The sequence below is a fragment of the Tauraco erythrolophus genome, chromosome 8 (assembly GCF_009769465.1).
Source record: "Tauraco erythrolophus isolate bTauEry1 chromosome 8, bTauEry1.pri, whole genome shotgun sequence".
Classification (NCBI taxonomy): Eukaryota; Metazoa; Chordata; class Aves; order Musophagiformes; family Musophagidae; genus Tauraco; species Tauraco erythrolophus.
In genome coordinates, this window is record NC_141472.1 from 21,024,165 (window position 1) to 21,044,708 (window position 20,544).

The following is a 20,544-nucleotide window of genomic DNA, read 5'->3' on the forward strand; positions in this document are numbered from 1 at the left end:
AAGGATCTCCAACCTAGACAAAATCCCAGTCTCCCACCAGGTTGTGACAGAGAAACATCCAGTGGTGGATTGTCAACATCACCCAGATTAGTTGTCAGGTTCAGTAAACCAGGGCCAGAAGCTGGGTTATTAACTAGCTTTCAATCAGTTTGAAGCCACAAGAAAGCGGCAAACTTTGTTATCACAGAGCTTCATGTGCAGCCCCACTCACTTCCAGGTAAAGCTTCTTACTTACTTTTTCTGCTCTTAACTGTTGTCAGAGGAAAAGGTGCTCAAATGATACGAGATCCAGCTCCTGACACCTGGTATCAGTTGTGTCCTGCTCCATTGGTTTTGGTGGACCCTGTCCTGAATTCATGAAATGTGAGTCCCAGTTCACTCTGGCAGGTATTGGGAAACCCACCACAGTGCTCAGCCCTTATTGGGGCTTGTGGAAATCGGGGAGGAGAGCTCCGTATATCCCCAGAAGTGGCCTTTGTGTAGAGCAGGGAATTGACGTGTCCTTTTGAACATCCATGATGGGGCTATAGTGATGGGGATCATCGAGGGGGTGATGGAGGTCACTGGGGGGGACGTGCCAGCAACATCTCCAGCATCGCTCACAACTGAATGCCAATGAGCACCGCTCGGTATGGATGGTATGTAGCACCTCGTTCAAAGGCATCTCTAATTTACAGTTTGTTGGCTTTCAGAAGGTACCATGCGTTACTTTGGGTTCAGCTTCCTTTATCTGTTCTTCCTTTCTTTTTCCCCCTCTTGCATCTTGGGAAACCCTAACTTTTTTTTTCTCCTTTTTAATTGTGTGAAATCAACTTAAGAGTGAAAAGGCCAAGAAGAAACTTTCTGACGACAAGTGAGTCTACAGCTGTGTCTTTGTTCTCGGTGGAGCTAAAGACCACATTAATCAGAAACTTTGCTGACCTTGTCTTTACTACCTGTAGACTGAAAGACAAAAGCGACACAGTCTGGCCACATTTAAAAATTCAATTAAAAAGTGCCTGCTGCCCAGGGATAAATATTATCATAGACCTCAGTGGGGTTACATGTAGCTATGATAATGGCAATGCCTTTTTCTCCCTCTATTTTTACTTTTTCCCCAAAAAGAATAAAGCCTAATTTTTGTTTCTCTTTCTGATTACGGCAACTGTGTATGTGACAGAGTGTGCTCAGTGGTGTTGGGGCTTTTCAGTAAAGAGCGAGGTGAGAAATTCCTGAGAGGGGATGGCAAGCTGGAAGTGGAGAAGTGAAGCTACTGGACTGGACCTGAAGAAAAACGTCCCTCCGTTCCTATTTTTTCAGATTACGCTGGTCTGAGTCTTGCTATAGCCCTGGCAGAAGCAGATGGAACAAGGGGTGAGGACACCTGGCTCAGGGCCGGACTCGACGCCTGCAGACATAAGCGAGGCGAGGGGAGATGTAGCAGCACAACTCCTTCCCTAAGGATGAAACAGAGAGCCTTTCGTTATGGCACCCGGCTGTGCCTGACTGATTTTATTATTGAAATACTAAGCAAATCTGTGGATATCCAGTCGGCTGAGAACATGAGCAGCCAAAGGGAGGGGAGAAAACCCAACAAAATCCCTCGGCGCTGCCCGTGAGCGAGGGAGGCGTTGTCTGGGCTTTGGCGCGGAGAACTAAATAGGAGCAGGAGTATCTTCTCCAAGTTGAAGGTTCAGTTAAATAAAGGGGCAAATTCCTGCCTCAGAACGTCCTTCGGCCCCGCCAGCTCCCCCGGGGCCTCTCCTTCCCTGGCTTGCCGGCAGTCTGCCTGTGGGATTTCTTTGCATGCTGCACCTTTATCCATCCCCCCTCGCTGGCTCTGCTCTCCCCTTCGCCCCTCCGGGGCTCGCTCTCGCCCTGCGGGGGCATGCCCGGGATGGTCCTGGGCGGGAGGGGGCTGCGGGGGTACCTGCGGTGCTGGGAGACCAGGGGGGCCACTGGCGAGGGAGTCCTGCCGGCTCTTCCTGAGTGCTGGGGGGGCACCGGGGAGCTGGTCCCACTGCGCCGCCCATCTGAGGAGCTGCGGGAGTTACCGCTGTGCGAGGTGTTCCTGCCCTTGCCAGTGGACCTGTCCCTCTCCGAAGTGGTGTCAGAGGCCGTGCTGGAGGTGCTGCTACCCTTCGAGTTTAGGTGCAGACTCGAGAGATTTCTCGTCAAGCTGTGCGAGAAGGGAGAGGAGTTTCTGGAGTGGCTGATGGACGTGAGCTGGTAACTGACGGGACCGCGCATCCTCCTCACGGCAGCGGCGTAGGAGTCCTGGCTGCGGAGGTAGGGCAGGTAGTGGCTAACAGTGGTCGGGCTGTGGGGGTGGCTGTGCTGGAGAGAAGTGGCTTTCGCTATTTGGTGCATCCGCAGCATCTGCATCCACTGGCTGTCAATGCCTGGCAGGGAAATGGAAACGGAGTCAGCTTTCTGTGAATTGATGCAAAACTGCTCTCTAGTTTACCAAAGATGTGAGGTTAGGTACCAGGTTTTCCCTCTGAAGAACCTCTACATATCTCAAACCACCATTTCCCTCCCAACCTTGCAGCAATTAGTCATAGAATCATAGAACGGTTTGGGTTGGAAGGGACCTTAAAGACCATCTAATTCCACCCCCCCTGCCATGAGCAGGGACACCTTCCCCTAGATCAGATTGCTCAAAGACTCATCCAACCTGGCCTTGAACGCTTCCAGGGATAAGGCGTCCACAACTTCTCCAGGCAACCTGTTCCATTCCTAGGTTTGAGTATGTTCAGCATTATGAACATAATGTTGGGCTTTTAAAATAGTGATACAAATATTTCCGATGCCAGTGCAGATTATGGAGCTTAGACTAGAAGACACTGAACCATCCATTTAGCTGTTCAGATGGGTTCCTGCTCCCAAGTGCCTCCCAGTGTTTTTAACCCAACCTGGTTTTAAACATTTCCTGTGATGCTCTCGGCAGCCTCAGCAGATTTCTCCACAGCTTTCTTTGCAAAAGAGCCTGGAGACCTCCAGAGCAGACATAGAGCGGGCACCCCAAAGTGCCAACATCGCCACAGTGTTGCTCTCCACCTGTGTCCCTCCCAGCCGGCACAGTCACGCTGTTCACAGCCAAGCACAGAGATGGAGGCAGTGCAGACCCCACTGCAAATTTCTGCTGCAGCAGCCAGACTGTGACGGTTTGATGTGGGGGGGACGCAGACTCACCTCCTCTTGGCTCCATTTTATCTTCAAACTGCTACATGCCACAACCACTAGAGACACTTCAGTTATTATTACCACAAATTCAGAAGTCAATCCACTTTGCATGCTCCAGATACTGAGTCCAAGCCCCAGCTACACCACTCCATCCAGCTTCATGCAGAAAATCAATTCTGTCTGTGGGAAAGCTGGTGAAGCAGCAGGCTTCAGCCAGGATAGCTCAGACACTGCTTAACTGCGAGCAGCTCCGGGTATCACAGTTCCCTCACACCTACTGTCACAGCCCTAGGGCTGTAACAAAAGTTGTAGCTCCCAGAGATCAGTCTGAAGCGCTTTTGAAAGTCAGTCCTGTGGTTTGCATGAAAACCTATAGCAAAGACAATAGTTGTAGATTTCCCATTTGAACTGCAAGCGCTGCCTGGTTTGCTACTTTATGGGTAGAGCAGAGACCAGAAATTCCTCTTATCCAAGGCCACAGCTCTGGCCAAAAACCCATGGCAAGCAGCCTGAATAATTTTTCTCTGGAGAGATTTAATGATTTATCCTTAAAGATTGCTAATATCATTCCAACAGGAAAGCATTATCCCACTAGCTTGAAGCAGCATAAATGTGACCAAAGTTTTACATCTCCACACATCCTGTCTTGTGTTTTGCTGGTTTCACAGGGAAAGACTCCTTATGCTGCAAGCCTTCTGCTTCTCGCTGCAATGCTTCATCAGCCGTGAGGAGTTTTGTGGGAGCTGGGGAGTAGCTCTGCCCTCATTATGATTGCTCCTGTTAAGATGTTATGGATGGTCTCTTTTATTCCTCCTTTCCCCAGACTTTGCTTGAATACTAAGAGACTTAAATCACTTCAACTTAATGTCAAATACGTCAAAACGAAACTATCTTTCCTGTCAAAGTTCAAGTGTGACACCGCCACAGCAGATAGCTCTGGCTGCACTGAGAGATGAACATCCTTTCATGGAAAGACAGATGGGAATGTCCTTCTTTGCTTCTTAACCTCCTTGAAAGTCACGTTCTCAAAAGAGGCATGCATGCTGAAATGTACTTGCTAGACACCGTCTCCTCCACCATTCTCCTGTGCCCCCCTACCAAGGCTGTGGATTTAAAACACAGACCTCCTAAACCTGGAAGCAGCAGGCTCAGGACTTGAGATTGGGTCTTTGTCATCAACTCTCAGGTGGCCACCACATGCCCTGTGGGACCAGTGCTGATGCTGTCCTGAACGAGGGGCTCCCTTCAGTGCCTTCAGGCTGTTCAGTCCCTGCTCCTTATGGCCAGCTGCAGTCACCAGCTCAGGGACCAGCTGCCCAGCTGGGACCTCCCAGTATGCCCCATGACGCTGCCCCTCACCTCTCGTGGGCTGGGGGGCTTCTCCCTCATATGGTCTCTGAGCTACCAACTCTGTACACTGAATTAAACGCTCTATGTGGCAGCCCCGCAGAGGTAGTACCTTCACTGCTGGTTATTTTAGCCTCTTAGACAGGTATTACCTTTACCTTTGTGCTTGGATTTGGTGGCGTCTGAAACCTGGGGTCAGTGTTCTGCTAAAGAAGACAGGCCAGGTTTGCCAGAGCTGAGGTGCAGCTTTCATGCTGGCTGGTAACTCACCTCCTCTGAACTGTGCCTATTCACTTGGGCGCTGACAATACATTAGCACCTTCGTGTAACTCCTCCGTGTGCCAAAGGGAGAGACAAGCTCTCCCACTGCTCACCGCACAAAAATGAAAGGAGCTCGGCTGACTGTGGTAGAGCCGATCTGGCCGATCTGTGAAGATACACCACCACACTTTGGTAGGGCTGTATGGCTCATCACCCCGGAACCAGGGTAACCTCCATCAGCAGAGCTAATCTGCAGTGGAGATGTATCTTTTAGGACATGCTCTAGGTCTCATCTGCATTACAAAACACAGTTGTGCTGCAAATGGATCGCGATTGCTTAGGAATAAGAGCACCCATTTTAGATGCCTCTGTATTCTAACCCCAGCACCTCTCAATTCAGGAGGCCATTCTTCTACATTTGGCAGTAGCTGTACAAAATCGGAGTTCATCCTCCTCAGCTCCTGAGCGGCCTCAAAGCTGTCGCAACTCAAACATTTCTGCAGCGCTACTATGAACTCAATCAGAAAAACAGCTTTACAAAAAGAACAGCAGATCTTAAAGGCAGAACTGTGCTAGAGTCAACTGAGTTGAGTTTGACTATGTCAGCGGCATACTTTAGATAGGAAATGAAGACTGTAGCGTCAAGCCCACTGTGTTATTACATGTATCTCACTGAACAAGTCAAGCCCCAGAAGTCATGACAAACACTTTTCCAGAAGTCAGATAACGATGAGCCCGGGCTGGCCCAAATGGGCAGGCTGAGCTGTAGAGGAACACAGCTGGAAGATTTTCACTCTTCCTCGCAGCAGGGCAGGCCATCAGGAGTGCCTGTGGGGTCTGCCAGGCTGGCAGTACGGATCTGTCAGAACATCACAGTGCTCACAGGGGACTCTTTGTGACCCTGTGTGCAGTTTCTGAGGCTACAGCCTTGGTATGCATGCCCCCCCTGCAAGAGTGCAGGCCAGAGCAAGAGCAATCTGCACCCACCCATCTCTTCCAGGAGGTGTCCTGTATCTGAGCACATTTGTGCAAAGCTGCCTGTGGCTGGGTGGCCAAGAGCAGGAGAAAAGAGCTGGCCAAAGCACTTCTGCTGAGTTTGAGCTGCAAGGAGAGGAAGATAGGATAAAAGCTGCTGAAAGCACTGGCTCCCAATATCCTCAAAATGGCTGTGGAATACCCCAACAGACAGAGAGTAAGAGATGTGTGAGATCGTCTCCCTGCACACTTTGGGTGTTATAATTCAGTCCAAATCCTTTTGCTATGCCAATACCCTTGGCTCCACAAAGCTGAGCACTCTCTTGTCTTGGTGAAGAGGGACAGTTTTGGAGGAGAAGGGCAGGTTTGTTGGCTGATCCCCTGATCCAGCCTCCACAAGTAGACTTTGGAGAAGAGCAGGCCTGCCATCATGGAAAGTCTACTGTGGATGTGTACACATATGCCAACAGAGAGGGGAAGAAGCCTGGACCATAGGCAGAAACACCTCTCCCAGTGACCTTCTATGCTGGAGGGGGTCAAAAGGTTGACCCAAGGCCGATTCAAAGAATGGACTGAAAAAGTGTCTGTATGTAAGGCTGCCTCATACTGGAAGATGTAAAGCATTCGGGATTTTGGAGCAGAAAGATCTGAACTCTATGTCTACTGTTGATGTGCAGCTGCAAGTGACTACAGCAGATGAAAGATCTGTAGCTAATCACAATGGACTGCTTCCAGCATGCTTCCTATAGGAGCATACAGGTCATCCCCCTAAATCACACTGTGATATAGAACATGTTTCTACCCAAAGTTTAGCCTTTAAGCTAAGCCAGGGTGCTCCTGCTGCATGCATCTACGAAGACATCACAGGGACCACAGTGCAAGCTGACACTGCAAGATGGTGCTCTGTTGTTGGAACAGAATAATGGCATTGACTTTTTGCTGTTCTCCCCATATACACCTTGCCCACACCAGCAACAAAGCTCGTATATACTGAATTACTTGAGTCAGATCTGCTCCGTGAATTCCCCTCCGAGTTGGGGAGTGAGGTCTGTATCATGAGCTGTACCGTCTCGACCTTGTCCTGTGCTTTCACCTTGCTCCAGCAGATAGCTTGGATGTGCCTGGTGGTTTTGGGAGCTCTGACGTCGCTCTGCTCAGAAAGGACACAACACATATGAGGACACAATGCACAGGAGGACATAACAACACACAACTCATTAAGCTCTCCTGTAAGGGAACTTCCACCAGTGCCTAGGCGGCAGCAGCATGTTCAATATAAAGTCTGTTTTGCAAAACCACTTAGCCAGTTCTCAAGTATTTTTAGACTCTAGATAATTTTGGCTGGTATTTTGTGATTATGCTAAAAATGTGGTAGTGAATAACTGTTTCAATTCATGTACCATGTGGAGGAAAGATCTGCAGGCCTTCCTCTAAACCACGAAAATGTATTTTACTAGTTATATTAATTCGAGCATCAAACAGGCAGTGCTTGCTGCTAAAAGATGTAGGACGAAGCAGGTATTTTTGCAGGAGGACCCTCCACAAAACTTTCCCGGAGTATCAAGCTCTTAAATTTGCTGTTAGGAGCCTATGATTCCTGTGAGAAATTTCGGGCAGAAAGAAACTACTGTACTTCATTTCTGAGACAGGCAAGCAAAGTGCACGATTCCCTGTCTCTCCATCACTGCTTGAATCCTTGCTCAGGACAGAGCTGGAATGTCAATTATTAGCCTCCTTGTGATGCACAGCATTTGTCCTTATAAAAACACTTTTGTAAGTAACTGCAAACTCTTTTTACAAAGGCTAATTCCTATCACGTTAAATTGTCTTCCAGGTTTTATTTTATCTTATTTTACTCTTGACTTCTCATTTTCTTTCCTCTCCTGTTGCTTCTCAGCTCTCCTAATTAGCACTTCATTGAAAAGGTAAAAAACTCAGTCTCTTCAAGTAAAGCAAACAACACTGACCATTACGGGAGTTTTCGTCCTTGAGAAAAAGAGCCGTCCCAGGCAGCAGTCTGAGGACATTGTCTCTGTAAACCTCATTCAGCTTTTGCTCTGAACTTTAGATTTTACAATTAATTACAGGCTGCTGAGACTTGATTATAGGATATAACAAAGCCAGAGGATGCTATTTCCACACCTCCCATGTAGGTTTTCTCTTGGATAAACAATTTATTTGTTTCTTAGAGCTTACCTCATATGTAACAACACATTCTACAGATTGGTGTTCTTCTATCCCCACAATCCATTTCTCCATTACAAACGGTGGCTGAAAAAAACATGACAGGAGTTTTATAAAGTGCTCTTCATCTCCTGACTTGTTTCTGAAACACCCCAAAGATATTTTCAATGTTTGCCTTTTTTCATCCGTTTCCATGCTGTTAACATCAATACTTTTCTTAAAATCTTATGAGACAAAGCAATATATTTTGGAATTATTTACTTCCTTGTTCACAAAAGGAAACTGAGAAGAGATTTCTGTAAATAACAGACAGTAGGTAAGACAACATGGAATGTTTTCACGGGGGCATAAACCTTTTTCATTTCTGTGCATGCACAGCTTTTTTCTGCTAGACTTACAGAGGCCAGCAAGAAGAAATATATGGAGATTCTCAGACATATTCCCTGACAGATATAAAAATGTTGAAGTATGTGAAAAGATAATGTTTTGTATCTGGTTATTAGTTGATTTAACTTTAAGCTTTTTTTTTTTTTAAGGAGAAAATTAAAATGTCCAAGATAAAAATTAGACAGAAAACTATTTTGCAACAAAATAATAATAGTAATAATGTTAAAAATCCCAAGTGTTCCAGAAATCACTAACTACAAAAATAGTACTAGCGTGAATTAAATATGAGAATCCTTTTTGACAAATACTCATATTTTCACATTTTCCTTAAAATTCTGACTGTTGAGAATCTGATTTTCAGTTTTTCCTTTAGAAAAAATAATCGAAGGTTCTCCCAAAATTTTGCCCCAAAAATTCACAGTTAAAAGCATCCAGGACTTTGGAATTTTTTATCAGTGCACATTAGAGCAGCATTCTAATTGGTAATCAAGCTGTATATTTTTTCATTTAGGAATTTATTTTGTTAGCTATTACCGAATGGAGCAGATTAATAAAAACAAACAATTAAAATAACAGCAAACAGAATGCTCCCTGCGTTAACAAAGCTTCTGTTGCTCACGGTAAAAGCAGTCTAAACCCTGGCTGGTAAATATTTACAGGCAGGTTCTGAAATAAGGTAAAATGCCCAGTGACACTGAATTGCAGATGTTCAGTGCTGTACTGTCTGTTGATGTGTTTCAGTCTTTGCAACCTATCGTTGCATGAAAGAGGGAGTTTTAGAACCATGTAAAAGTTCTAAAACCATGTCAAAAAAAAAAGAAAGAGAGAAAGAAAAAAACCCAGACAAATCACATGAAGTTTCAAACTGCAACATTTAAATCACTTTCTTCTCTTGAAAAGGAAAGTCATTTTTTGAACATTCTTTTCTTTAGAAGGGGTAATAAATTCAGAGGATAGAACATGGAATTAAAATAAGAAAATATAAACTAGTTCCTTCTCTTATTTTTCTATTGTTAACATTATTGTCAGCTTAAAAGAGAACCAAAATACCTAACTCCTATTATGATACAAATCTGTTTAAAATGTGCATTTTATTTAAAAGCTGTCAAGAGATTGAGCTTCCGAAAGCACAAAAGTCGACCGCTGTGGTATTTTAATGTCTTTGTTTGAGATCTGTGAATTCGTGAAAGCTTTAAGGCTGTAAATACCTTTGTCATCTTTAAAATCTCTACATCAGGTAGGTTAGTGTTGAATGTCACATCTTTTATGTAGGTTATTGCAATTTCATCCCCGTCCATCTCCATGTACATTTTCCATTTACAATCCTATGAATAATAAAAAAAAAAGAATGCTGGATTGTTAGAACACACACACAAAAAAAAAAGAAACAAAACTGAAAGCAAAAACAACCTAAACCCTAATACTCAATATATGAGGGGGAAAAAACTAACCCAATGACAAAGATCAGGAACATACACCTATTTTAGGATATGCATGTTTTCTGATAAAATTGTTGATAATGGAAAACCCTTGGGTTCTCTTGTTTGTTCTGCTCTCAGCTCACCCTGAGAGACAGTCACCATGTTGACAAGTCTGGAAGTCTTCAGAGGTGCGGATGCCTCTGACGGGCCCCAGGAGGACGGTCAGCCCATCTGAGCAGGCAGCACAGGGAGCTCCACACACCCGCCTGGCGTCGGAGGCACAGGGAGCGGTGGGAGCTGCCACGCGGGATCACAGCCAGCGCCGGCAGCCAGCCCCAAGGACATTGTCTCGCTGAACCTGGGAACAAAGACGCCCAGAGCGTCCGTGAAACACCATTAGGACAGTGGCTCAAAGAACGGGCAAGAGGGTGAGCTGGTTACTACAGCTCAGTTATTTCAGACACTGAGCGCCCAGCGAGGCACTGCGCTTCCGCAGCTCCCGCTCACCTCTGATTGCACTATTAATCATAAGCAAGCTCAGCTTAGAAAGTAATCACAGTGAGTTTAATAGACCAAAACAATGAAAGGCATCCTTAAATAATACCATGAGCTGAACATGAGGCCAGCATCCAACATTTTGCACATGTGTGCGCCTGCAAGAGGCTAATGGCTCTGGCAGCATCCTTCAGGACATCCCGCGCAGGCTGAGTGCTGGGAGCGGACTCTGCCTGTGGCCAGGGAGGCTCCCACTGGGAACCAGAGACTGACTGTCCATGGTGCAAACCAGCCAACATTTGCTGGCGTGCCCAGCAGGTGCTTTGGGGATTAGATAGTGGCCGGTGCACTGAGGTCCTCCAAAGGGACAACAGGGCTGCAGTGAAGCGGAATGTCTCCATCTCCATAGGCAGGGGGGAATCTGCCCTTCACAGAGACAGAAGCTCCTCCAGACATGCCAGGGCTTCAGGAGGGTCTGTGTCCGCAGCACACGGAGAAGCCAGGCAGGGCCGGTCTCAGCGTTTGCAGGAGGCAGTCTTCTCAATGCTGCTCGGAAAACGCAAAAACTTTCAATGCGGACACAGATGGCCGCTCGGGGCCAAGGGCTTGCGTAAGCAGTTGTTTGCACACACAAACGTACAGCAGCCTAAAAAGTATCCGTTCTCACAGGCGATTATCTGCTAGTGTTTGCACGTGCATCTCTCATAAATGTAACGTAGGAGCTCAGCCCTCAGAAGTCTCAAAGCTTTCAATCAGGCATTGAATTGGCAATTCCAAGATAAAAGAAAACTGGAGTATAATCATTTCCGAACTGCAACAACAAATTATGCTTATGAAAGCATTTGGCCCTGTGTGTCCATCTGTACCCATTGAAAGCTTCCACGTTTTACCAGCAGAGTGGACGTGTGAGTTTGTTTTTGCATCACCTCGGTGCGAGTTTGAGTGATGGGAACCACGGTCCAGCAGTCAGGGCACCGGACCAAGACTTGGAGGCATCAAGTTCAGTTTCCAGTTCTGCCATTGGCTTCCTGTGCAACCTGAGAAGACGCTGAAGTCACCCTGTGCCTCCGTTTCTTAATCATGGACCGTATCTCTTTGCCCATCCTTTTTCTGTCCTGCTTTTTTGGGTAGTGAGCTAACCCAGGGTTATATCTGTCATTCCTGGGCAGGTACAGCACGAGGTACCGGCCCTGATGTCTGCTGAGGACCATACATGCTATGTAACTGAACCACAACGGCAGAGAAAGTTGTCTTTTACTCCTCCTCGACTCTCAAACTGTCCTCTGCCTGCCCACACCATCCTTGTTGCCAGACTTTTTTTGCAGGATTTCCTAAATTCACGCTACCTGGATTCCCTCCCTATTGCAGATCTAACGAGGTTAGAGACAGGATGCTTGATGACATTTGTTAGTTTTACAAAAACACCTGAGCCAAGGAAAGAACAAAACATTGGCACAAAATACTATCCTTCAGCGAATTCAGGTCATCTCCTGCTGTGAGACCACTGACAAGCACCCAAGAGCCAGGGCTGCACCTCGTGACAGGGCTCCTGTGCCTGCACGAGTCATGATTTTGTGCTGTTCACTCACATCTCCGCACGGACCGGATCTGACAGGTGTGAGCTTTTTTTAATAAACAACATAAATCAATCGACCATCTCTAAAGAAGAGGCTGTCGAGCTGTGCAAACCCAGGGCCTGGCAGGTGGTGGGCACCTGCCAGTGCCCAGCCCCTTGCCGCGCACGCAGGAGTCTTCTCCGTGCAGTAACGAATCAGGCTGCCCCACGCAGCTGGGGGATGCACCAGCCCTGCACAAACACCGCCTTCTTGGCTGTGAACTGCTGCTTCAGAGAAAGAAATACACTCTCCTGTCCTTCAAATCCAGCCTCTAAACGTTTGGTTCTCCCTGGAGTCCTCTCCATCCACATCGCATAGGTACCAAGAGGGCAAATTCCTGCACTAAACATACCCTCTCTGGTCACTCAAAACCACGTATCTCCTTTTATTTGGAAAGGTTTTCATTTTGTAGTATTGTAAAATCATCAGTGGAAAGGGGAAAGACAGAAAGAAAGAGAAAGGGAAATAGAGGAGAGAAAGGGAAGGAGAGGTTGGGAGAAAAAGAGAAAAGAGAAAAAAAGAGAGAAGGAACGAAGGAAAAGGAAAGAGGAAAGACAGCAGCTAGGTGACTTTTGAATCAGGGCACTTGGGAAATACCTAAGATAAGTAGGTGGCTACTTGTCTTACAAACCCGGTAACCATTTTGTTCAACCACACAGTAAATAATGTGAGATTTGTGTGCTGCAGAAAGGGATATATTTCCCTGTTTTCCAATCGAGTTCTAGGTTCTTACTTAGCAATGAATAGGAGAGAGATGCTCAGCTGCTTAAGCAAAAATTTGGCTAGAATAACCAAGTATACGCATTTCAATTCTTTGATGAATTGGAGCCATAAGATTTCTTGGATTGAGACTACATTTCGTGCCAGACGTATGTGGGAAAATAATTTGGAAATGGCTTGTTCAAAACGTCTGGTTGATAAATATACTTACACGAGTCCTTCAAAGAGATTTCCCTGAACATCTTGTAATTCAAGAATTAAAATACCTCCCAATAGTTACCTGCTCAATTTTGATTTAAATAAAGAATTTCAGCTTTTTGTTTAAAAAAAAAATCTCGTTTCAGAACGGAGAGGCACAACCAGCAAAACTTTGTGTGAAAAACACTTCCGAATAACACTTTGACAAAGCCAATAAATCATCAGCTTCTGCAAATGATTGTAGAAAAGAAAAGCAAATCACACATGTATTTTCAGCCACTTATCCTCAGCTTTGAAACACAAAATAAGAACACTTTAAAAATTAAGTCTCCAGCTTACTGTGGTGACAATACTCCTTTAACCCCATATGCGCTAACGTCTGCAACAAAAACTGAAAGGGAAATGAAAAAGATCAGGCACAGGCTTTAAACAACAAACATGTCTCCTGCCACAACAGCTTAAAACTCTTGCTGGGGAGACACCTCATTTTTCAAGGAGGCCCAAATCTAGGATTCGTTTTAAAATCGGTGGTTGCAATAATTTTTTTTTTTTTTAAGGCTGAAGAAAAAATGAAACCAGCATTGTAGCAGGCAACTGGATATTAGAAGAAAAGTAAGATATAACGTAAGATGAAACAAATATGAAAAAAATGTTGGTCATGCTGGTACTAAAAGTAGTAGCATGTTGATGATTTAGGTCCCCAGAAGCTCCTTTACATTCTTAGCTATTATCTATCTCAGCTGCTGAAACCTGCTGTTTTAAAGGCATTAGAGTTGAACATCTAGTGACAGCACTTGGGTTATTTATCATTATGTATCACCCTGCTACACTATATTTTATTATTCTGGATTTAAAGGAAGATAACACAATTATGGTTAATTTGCTTCTCTTCTTTATATATATAGTGTCATGACCCACCACGGCTTTGTCCCATGAGATATTTTTAACCAAAAAGAAATCCACAAGAAACTCTCCCTAAAAATTCCATTAATAACCTCTTGTAGCGTGTATAGGTTGCAGGGTCTGGAACTAAGAATGTTTTAATCTCTTCAGCAAAACAATGTCTCATAATGATGTACAGGACTATTGCTGCACTGATGAAGAATCATACATAATTCAGCACCTTTCACTTGGCACCACTGTGATATCCTCATTAGCAGTGGCTCACAGTGGCTGTCAGATGGTGTCCATGCGAATGCAGGCATTATATTGTCTTTGAGATGTGCAGCTGCTTCCATGACACTGCCAGTATATAAAAACATGACGCCAGTTTGTTTTATTTAGTGCTAAACCTTCCAGTTTGTAAAAACAAGGCTGACACAGAGCCTGACATGAGGCAGTGAAAATAATTAGCTCTCATTTTCTCAGCCTCCTATTTCCTTCTCCCCGCTGTGTTCTCTTTCCACTAAACCACCACATGTCAGTCGAAATGGGAGGCAATTAGTGGGCTCATTTCAGTCCCCACAACTGTGCTGAAAAGAAAGTATTTATGATGGCACAATGAACAGCTGAAAGATTAAATAACATTTGCCTTTTGAAAAGAAAATGACTTCTAGCTAAATGGGCAATTTTTGATTATTCTCAAACAAGCTTAGAGTAGTTGGTTTTTAAAATACAAGAAAGGAAAATGAGTCATTTTTAGGTGAAAGAATCAAATAAAACTTGACACAGTAATGCAAATAACTGATGTTTTATTGCAAAATATGTAAATGTGTTATACCCTTAACAATGGCTGGTGTCTCAGGTCAGGGCAGGCTGTTGCCAGCCAGGCTCCAGCGAGAGAAGGTGGCTCCACCGCCGGTTTTGTTTCAGCTGTGCAGGCAGAAAAAAACAGGGGCGGAGGGGAGGCCTTCCGAGAGAGATGGTCTTAAAACGTACAGAAACAAAGCGAGTGAAAGATATATTTATGTTATCAGTTGCCTGGGTGCCTCCTCCGAAAGCCAGAGCCCTTACTCCTGTGCGAGGCAGCAGGCACTGGCTGGCTGGAGCTTCGCCTGGAGAACCACGAAGCCTTTTTAACACCTACGCAGACCACCCGGAAGTACCAAAAATACCCATCCCTCAACAGCACCCCTCTTTAACATCCAGCGTGTGAAGCTCTGTGCCGCCACGGAGGGGAACATGGTGGTAAATACCGGGCGCTGCTCCGTGCTGGGGGCTGGTGCCCCTAGAAGAGCAGGCTGCAGCAGCCCACACGGCAAGCTCTGCACTAACAGTGGTCCCCAGCCTCGCCGCAGCGTTTACCAAAAGCTGCCCTTGCCCTGTGATCAGAAGCAAACGGGGATCGCTGTGCTCACAGGCATCACCATCCAGACGTGCAGCCTGCTTGCGGCAGCGGCGGGATTGTAAAGGTGGAAGCATGAAAAATACGAGTCCCTTCCCAGAGGGCTGCGCAGTTGCCCTCCTGTGCTGCCTGTGCCAGCTCTGTCCTCTGGTGGCATCTCCCGCGGACTGCTCATGGCAGCAAGTGCTGGAGCCGCGCAGGCACCACGTCCCCACCGGTGGCGGGGCGGCGTGTGGAGGCTACAGCGCACACTCGGGGTCTTGCAGCCCCGTGAGGCATCGGCCATGGGGACGAGGGTGCACAGCAAGAGCTCAGGAAAGGCAGGGCAGGGCCGCTGGACACATCCTGCACATGCCGGGGACAGAGGGTCCTCTTCCAGGCTTTCGTCTGGAGAGGACACGTGCCCAGCCTACAGGCCACTGGGAACCTGTCTGTGCTTCTGCAGACGTATCCATGACTGAGGCTGCACGCGTGAGAGACAACATATGGAAGGCAGCAAGTTAATTCAGAGTGGCCTAGCTATAAAAATAAAGCTTGAGATTAAAAAGTCTAGAAAGTCAAGTGAGCAAAAAGTACATATGCTAAAAATATAGCTAAAAGTCTATATGCTTCTTCAGGATTATGGAATAATCTCCTGATGGGAATCTCTGGCTCAGCACTGCCTACACAAGGATTCTGAAAGGTGTTGGCTTGAGTTTGACCTCAGTTACATGAGTACTATAGCAGGAGCAATCCCAGTAGAGATGATGGAGTTATATCAGCTCCCCCTCATGTAAAAAACATACGTGGTCCAGAAAAGCCTCTTTGAAAGACAATAGAAGGAGCTCAGATCACCTGCACTAAACTTCTAAAACCCTACCACTGATCTGCCTCCCTGGTGGACTACATTAACCAGTTCTTAATGGTGCTGGTTATATTTAAATGTGGCTGTGGTTTAATTTTACAGTTTAGGTCATTTTTTTTCCTTCACAAAGTATTTGCCCCTTTACTGACTACTTATTGGAATAGGGGCAAATCTATGAAAATGGCACACAAACACAGCTACTCTGATTTTTGCATTAACTATTAGCCTTTAGTAGTGAAAGCACTGTGCTTTGAGCTGTAATTAAAGAGAGGGGCTTTAGAAGATGAGGTTTTGAGATAAGGTTAAATAACCCCATGTTAGAAAGTCAAGGTACTTGCAAGTATCTTGCAAAGGAAGGGTCAGATAAAACCAATTCCTCTGCCAGCTTTACTTACTGAAGTAGGCTAAAATACCTACAGAGCATGGGGAGTATGTACAACTGAAAACCTACAAAACTGGAATTTTAAATTTTAGACCTCGGCCCTTGCCACGTTCATAATGTGAGGAGTACCTTACACGGCAGATTAAACGGATGATGTTGTATCACATCTGTCTGAACTAGGAATTAGTTCTAAGAAAGTAAAGAAAGGTTTTATGAGTGTTGATGTAGTGGGAGGGTGGAGAGGAAGAAGCAGCAGAAACGGTCTCAAACACTCGTGAAACTACAGTCCCGTTCCGACAACTATTTCAGTACTGCTTTGTCTGGTACTGCCTGCATTTTGCCAGCCGGGGTTTCTCCACTTGAAGAGTTGGTCGCAATGTCTCTCTAAAGTAGCCTTAATTTTATATTCACTTTTGCACTACGCATTTAAATAATAGCATTAAAATATATATATCCAAGTTTGGATATTCAAGGCTAGAAAATAGTTCACACAGCTAGCAGATGGTTTTGAAGAGGCTCTGCTCCTTGTCAAACGGAGGGAGAGGTAAGTGGGGAAAAATAAGGCAAAATGGCGAGCCAACTTCAAGGCTTTGTGTTTGGATAGAGGTCAGATTGTGCCACGCTCGGTAAAAAATGAAAGCATTCAAAGGTATGGTGAAATCTGCCCTTTTGAGAACCAAAACTAAAGAACGCATCAACAGGAGACAAAAAGACTGTGAACCAACCTCTTAAGAGGTTGGGTGATTCATCAGTGCGGAGCCAACACAGCTCAGACACCTTTCCCTGATTGGGAAATTTTAATGAGCCACCTAGCATGAGAAAGCCATTGAAAATTCCCTCTGCAGTTCTTCGAATCAGCTCAAGCCACAATTGCCAGGGTTTGTTTTTTTAGCCTCTTTGGTATCTTGGAGTTAATTGGTGTGTTCCCCCCCGCTCCCTTTTTTTTTTAATTTGTGGAAAAAATTCATATAAAATGTCTAAATCTATCACCTTTCAGCTCAGTGGGAATTGTGTACAGAAAGGTCATTAAAAGGAAGTGAATGGAAGTAACCACATAACTCGAACGACAAGAGTTGGAAAAGAAACCTCGAAAACCCAAGTTGGCTTTGCAGCGCTCAGTCCTGATGCATTCGGAGAGCACAAAGGTCAACTGAGCTTTCATCACCTCCAAAGATGCAGCTAAAAAGGGAAGGAAACTGTAATGAAACGACTGCATCTGTCAGCTGGTGGAAAGCAACAGAATCCTACTAGAAGATGTAGCTTAAATTAGATAAATCTGAGGCTTGTAAAGTTGCATATTGGGGAGTCAATGTTTCATCCAGGGTACAGACAAGGCTGAACATTCGAATGCCATCCTGAAGTATGTCTGTCCATCAGGATCCTTGCTAGAAGGCACTGCCATTCCTACGGCCCTCAGGTTTCTGCAGGCTTACGGAGAAGGTGCACTGGCTGTGCCGACGGGGCTTGGTGCAGTGCCAGGGAGAGGACACTCGTGCCCCAAGGAACCACCTTCACCCCTGAGACAGCGCTGTGCTCTGATCAGCCAAACACATCTGAATTAAACTACACCCGTCAAATGGCTTCTGGGTCCCAGACCAGCTCGTCCAGCACTTTTACACCCTGTGGCATTGCGGTATGTCACTCTGCACGCCGAGGCTGCACCCACACTAGGGCTTTAGTTGGGATCAGGAACGTGCTTTTGTCCCACGTGTTCGTCCTGTCCCGTGCTTTGGTGAAGCCACCTCGGAGCACATGGACAGGCTTACTTCCAGGTGCAACTACAGCAGAAAAACTAGCAGCACTACAATAACTAACGGGAACTCAGCCCAGGAGACCAGCGCAGAGCCAGTCTGGGTTAAAATCTCCCAGCATGAGCTGTTCCCCTGTACAGAGCCCTTCCTGCGGCACTGCTCCAGCTCTGAGCTGAGCCTAATAACTTCCTGTGACGTACACAGATCTAGAAGTCCACACATCACCAGGGGAACACACGTTCTCAACTCGTAACCCAGATTTGAGCTTACTATCTCTTTTTCCTCACAGCTAAACCAGAAGAAATGCTTCTTAGCTAGGCAGCTGGTTATAGGGACTGATTGGGGTAAAGTTCCTTTGAGAAATTTATTTTTAAACTGATGTAGGCCAGCTTTTTAGCTATAAAGACAGTGGAAAGTACGATCGATCCCAAATGCTTCTGCTGACACAGTATTACAAGAACAGGCATTGCTCTTTTACAAAAATGGGACAGTAAAAGAAGTTTAAAACCTTTGATCCTGGTTTACCCAGTATCTCCAGTTCAGTTTGGCACAAATCTGGATGGCAGCAGCAGTTGGCTTAAAACAGCCTCTAGGGGAGCTAGAAGATTGTATCCAGGGATTTTCAAAGCAGCAAGGTAGCCAAATTTTCTGTCTTGCACGTACCACATCAGTCTTTGTCAGTGTCATGTTTAATGCAAATTACCTTGCTCACCTAGGCTCCAGCATCCTGCCCGAAAGCTCAGCTGATCAACTCCTTCCAGTCCACTTTTTAGAACTGGCTTAGCCGCAACATCTTTAAAGGCAGGTATGAGTTGTTAAGGAGACCTCAGACAGAAGTTTCCAGCTCAGACCAACTCAGGTGACAAATGACACATTCCCTGGAACAGCATCAGGGACACGAGTGCTGTGGCGGGGCGGATGCCAGGGCAGGCATGCCTGGCACGTGCTCATGGCTGCAGAAGGAACGGCTTCAACAGCATGCAGAGCAGAGAGGACTAATTGGGAGGTTGCAGGGAAGGAAGGACCAAAAAAAACCCCAGAACTGTTCTCACTTGGCATGTCAGAAACCTGCAAAGGTTATGCCAGCACTACCCAGGCGGATCAAACTAGCCCCATCCTCTCATAAAACAATTCAGCTTCCGTCCATAGAATTTGCCACACTGTCTCATTTGCAAATTTTGCCATCATGGCTAAAATATCTACTTGTCCTCAAACTTAGTAGGTGTTAGTGTGACCTGAATTTCCTTCCAACACTCAAAGGTTTATTCACTCCATCTTTTGCTCTTTCCTGGGGGAGATTGCCCACCTCTTTGCACTTGTGGCTCACAACCCATATTGGAAATGGAAGGGAGATAGAAGTTATTTCACGGACTTTTAGTTCCTTGTAGAGTTGGACATGGGAGGGAAAGATGCACACCTACAAAAAAGCAGCTGTACAGCATCATAAGCTACATGCATTCAAGAACACCGAGACAGTCTAAGTAATTCACATAGTGATAAAGAAGATTTTCATAGGAAAAAAAAAAAGTGCTTAGGATAAAAGAAACAAACAAAAAAAAGGAAATCTCCAGACAAAAAGCAAAAAGCTTTTTCAAATTGATGAAACGATTTCAGTACGAGTCCAAGTTCCTACTAAGTACAAACCTAAATGCTTTCTCTGCAAGCACCACCAAGTACAGAAATCAAGAGACTTCTGCAAACAATATGTCCTGAAAGCAAAGCAGCCAGATAACACAAGATGAAAGTCAGCCACCCACAAGTTTAGGGTGGACACACAATGCAGATTTGTCAAATACAAAAGGAAACAAATCCTGCTGTCACAACCCCTGACTCTTACTCAGAAATGCTTTGCACACCATTTCCACTTAGATTATTAATTCTAAAACCCTTGAACTCAGAGTCCATGGCAGGCTGGATAAAGAAAACAAAAAGCATGGGACAAACCTCACTCTTGAGAAAAGACAACCTGGTGGAAATGCTTTGCTGGAACATCTGGAGTCGTCAACACTCCTGTTACACAGGGCGTAACGAGAGATCCTTGAACCAGCTTGGCTTGGAGCTGCGGTTTGATTAAGATGTGGCATGCTGGTAATTGCCTTTTAGCAGTTGCTGCACAGTAGTTTTGCCGTCTGCAATGCGCTGCACCTACCCTCCCTCCTTCCCCACAACTGTGAGGGAACACAATCGCTACCAGGACGAGTCCCGTCCTCCCCAGCTGGCAGCCACACACGCCACGTATTTCCCAAAGTCCTCTTGGTTGCACGAAAAGACATCACCTTTCTGCTGAGGCAAAAGTAATAGTCTGTCCACTAACATCAGGCGCACGTCACTGCTCAGCTGTCCCTTGGAATCAAAGACCTCCCTTTGAATGGGTTTTTCTGCATACATGGATTGTTATTTCACACCGATTGGGATAAAAGGAACAAAGCAAAAGCCTGAATTACAAAAATTATGGTTAGAAAAATTGTTCACGGGAAACAGAAGCTTTCAGTTAAAGCTTTCTGCACCACTCTT

General features: G+C 45.6%; 1 protein-coding gene across 2 annotated transcripts in view; it reads right to left on the bottom strand.

Annotated features, from left to right (window-relative positions):
- Positions 1 to 1,701: 1,701 nt before the first annotated feature.
- Positions 1,702 to 20,544, bottom strand: part of MAP3K20 (mitogen-activated protein kinase kinase kinase 20) — a 94,910-nt gene continuing 76,067 nt past the window's right edge. For both annotated transcript variants that reach the window (XM_086615485.1, XM_086615484.1), the window contains exons 17-20: positions 9,528 to 9,644; positions 7,945 to 8,019; positions 6,748 to 6,898; positions 1,702 to 2,381 (exon numbers count right to left, since the gene is read on the bottom strand). In XM_086615485.1, the coding sequence (XP_086471611.1) occupies positions 1,702 to 2,381; positions 6,748 to 6,898; positions 7,945 to 8,019; positions 9,528 to 9,644 (1,023 nt within the window). The remainder of the gene's footprint in view (positions 2,382 to 6,747; positions 6,899 to 7,944; positions 8,020 to 9,527; positions 9,645 to 20,544) is intronic.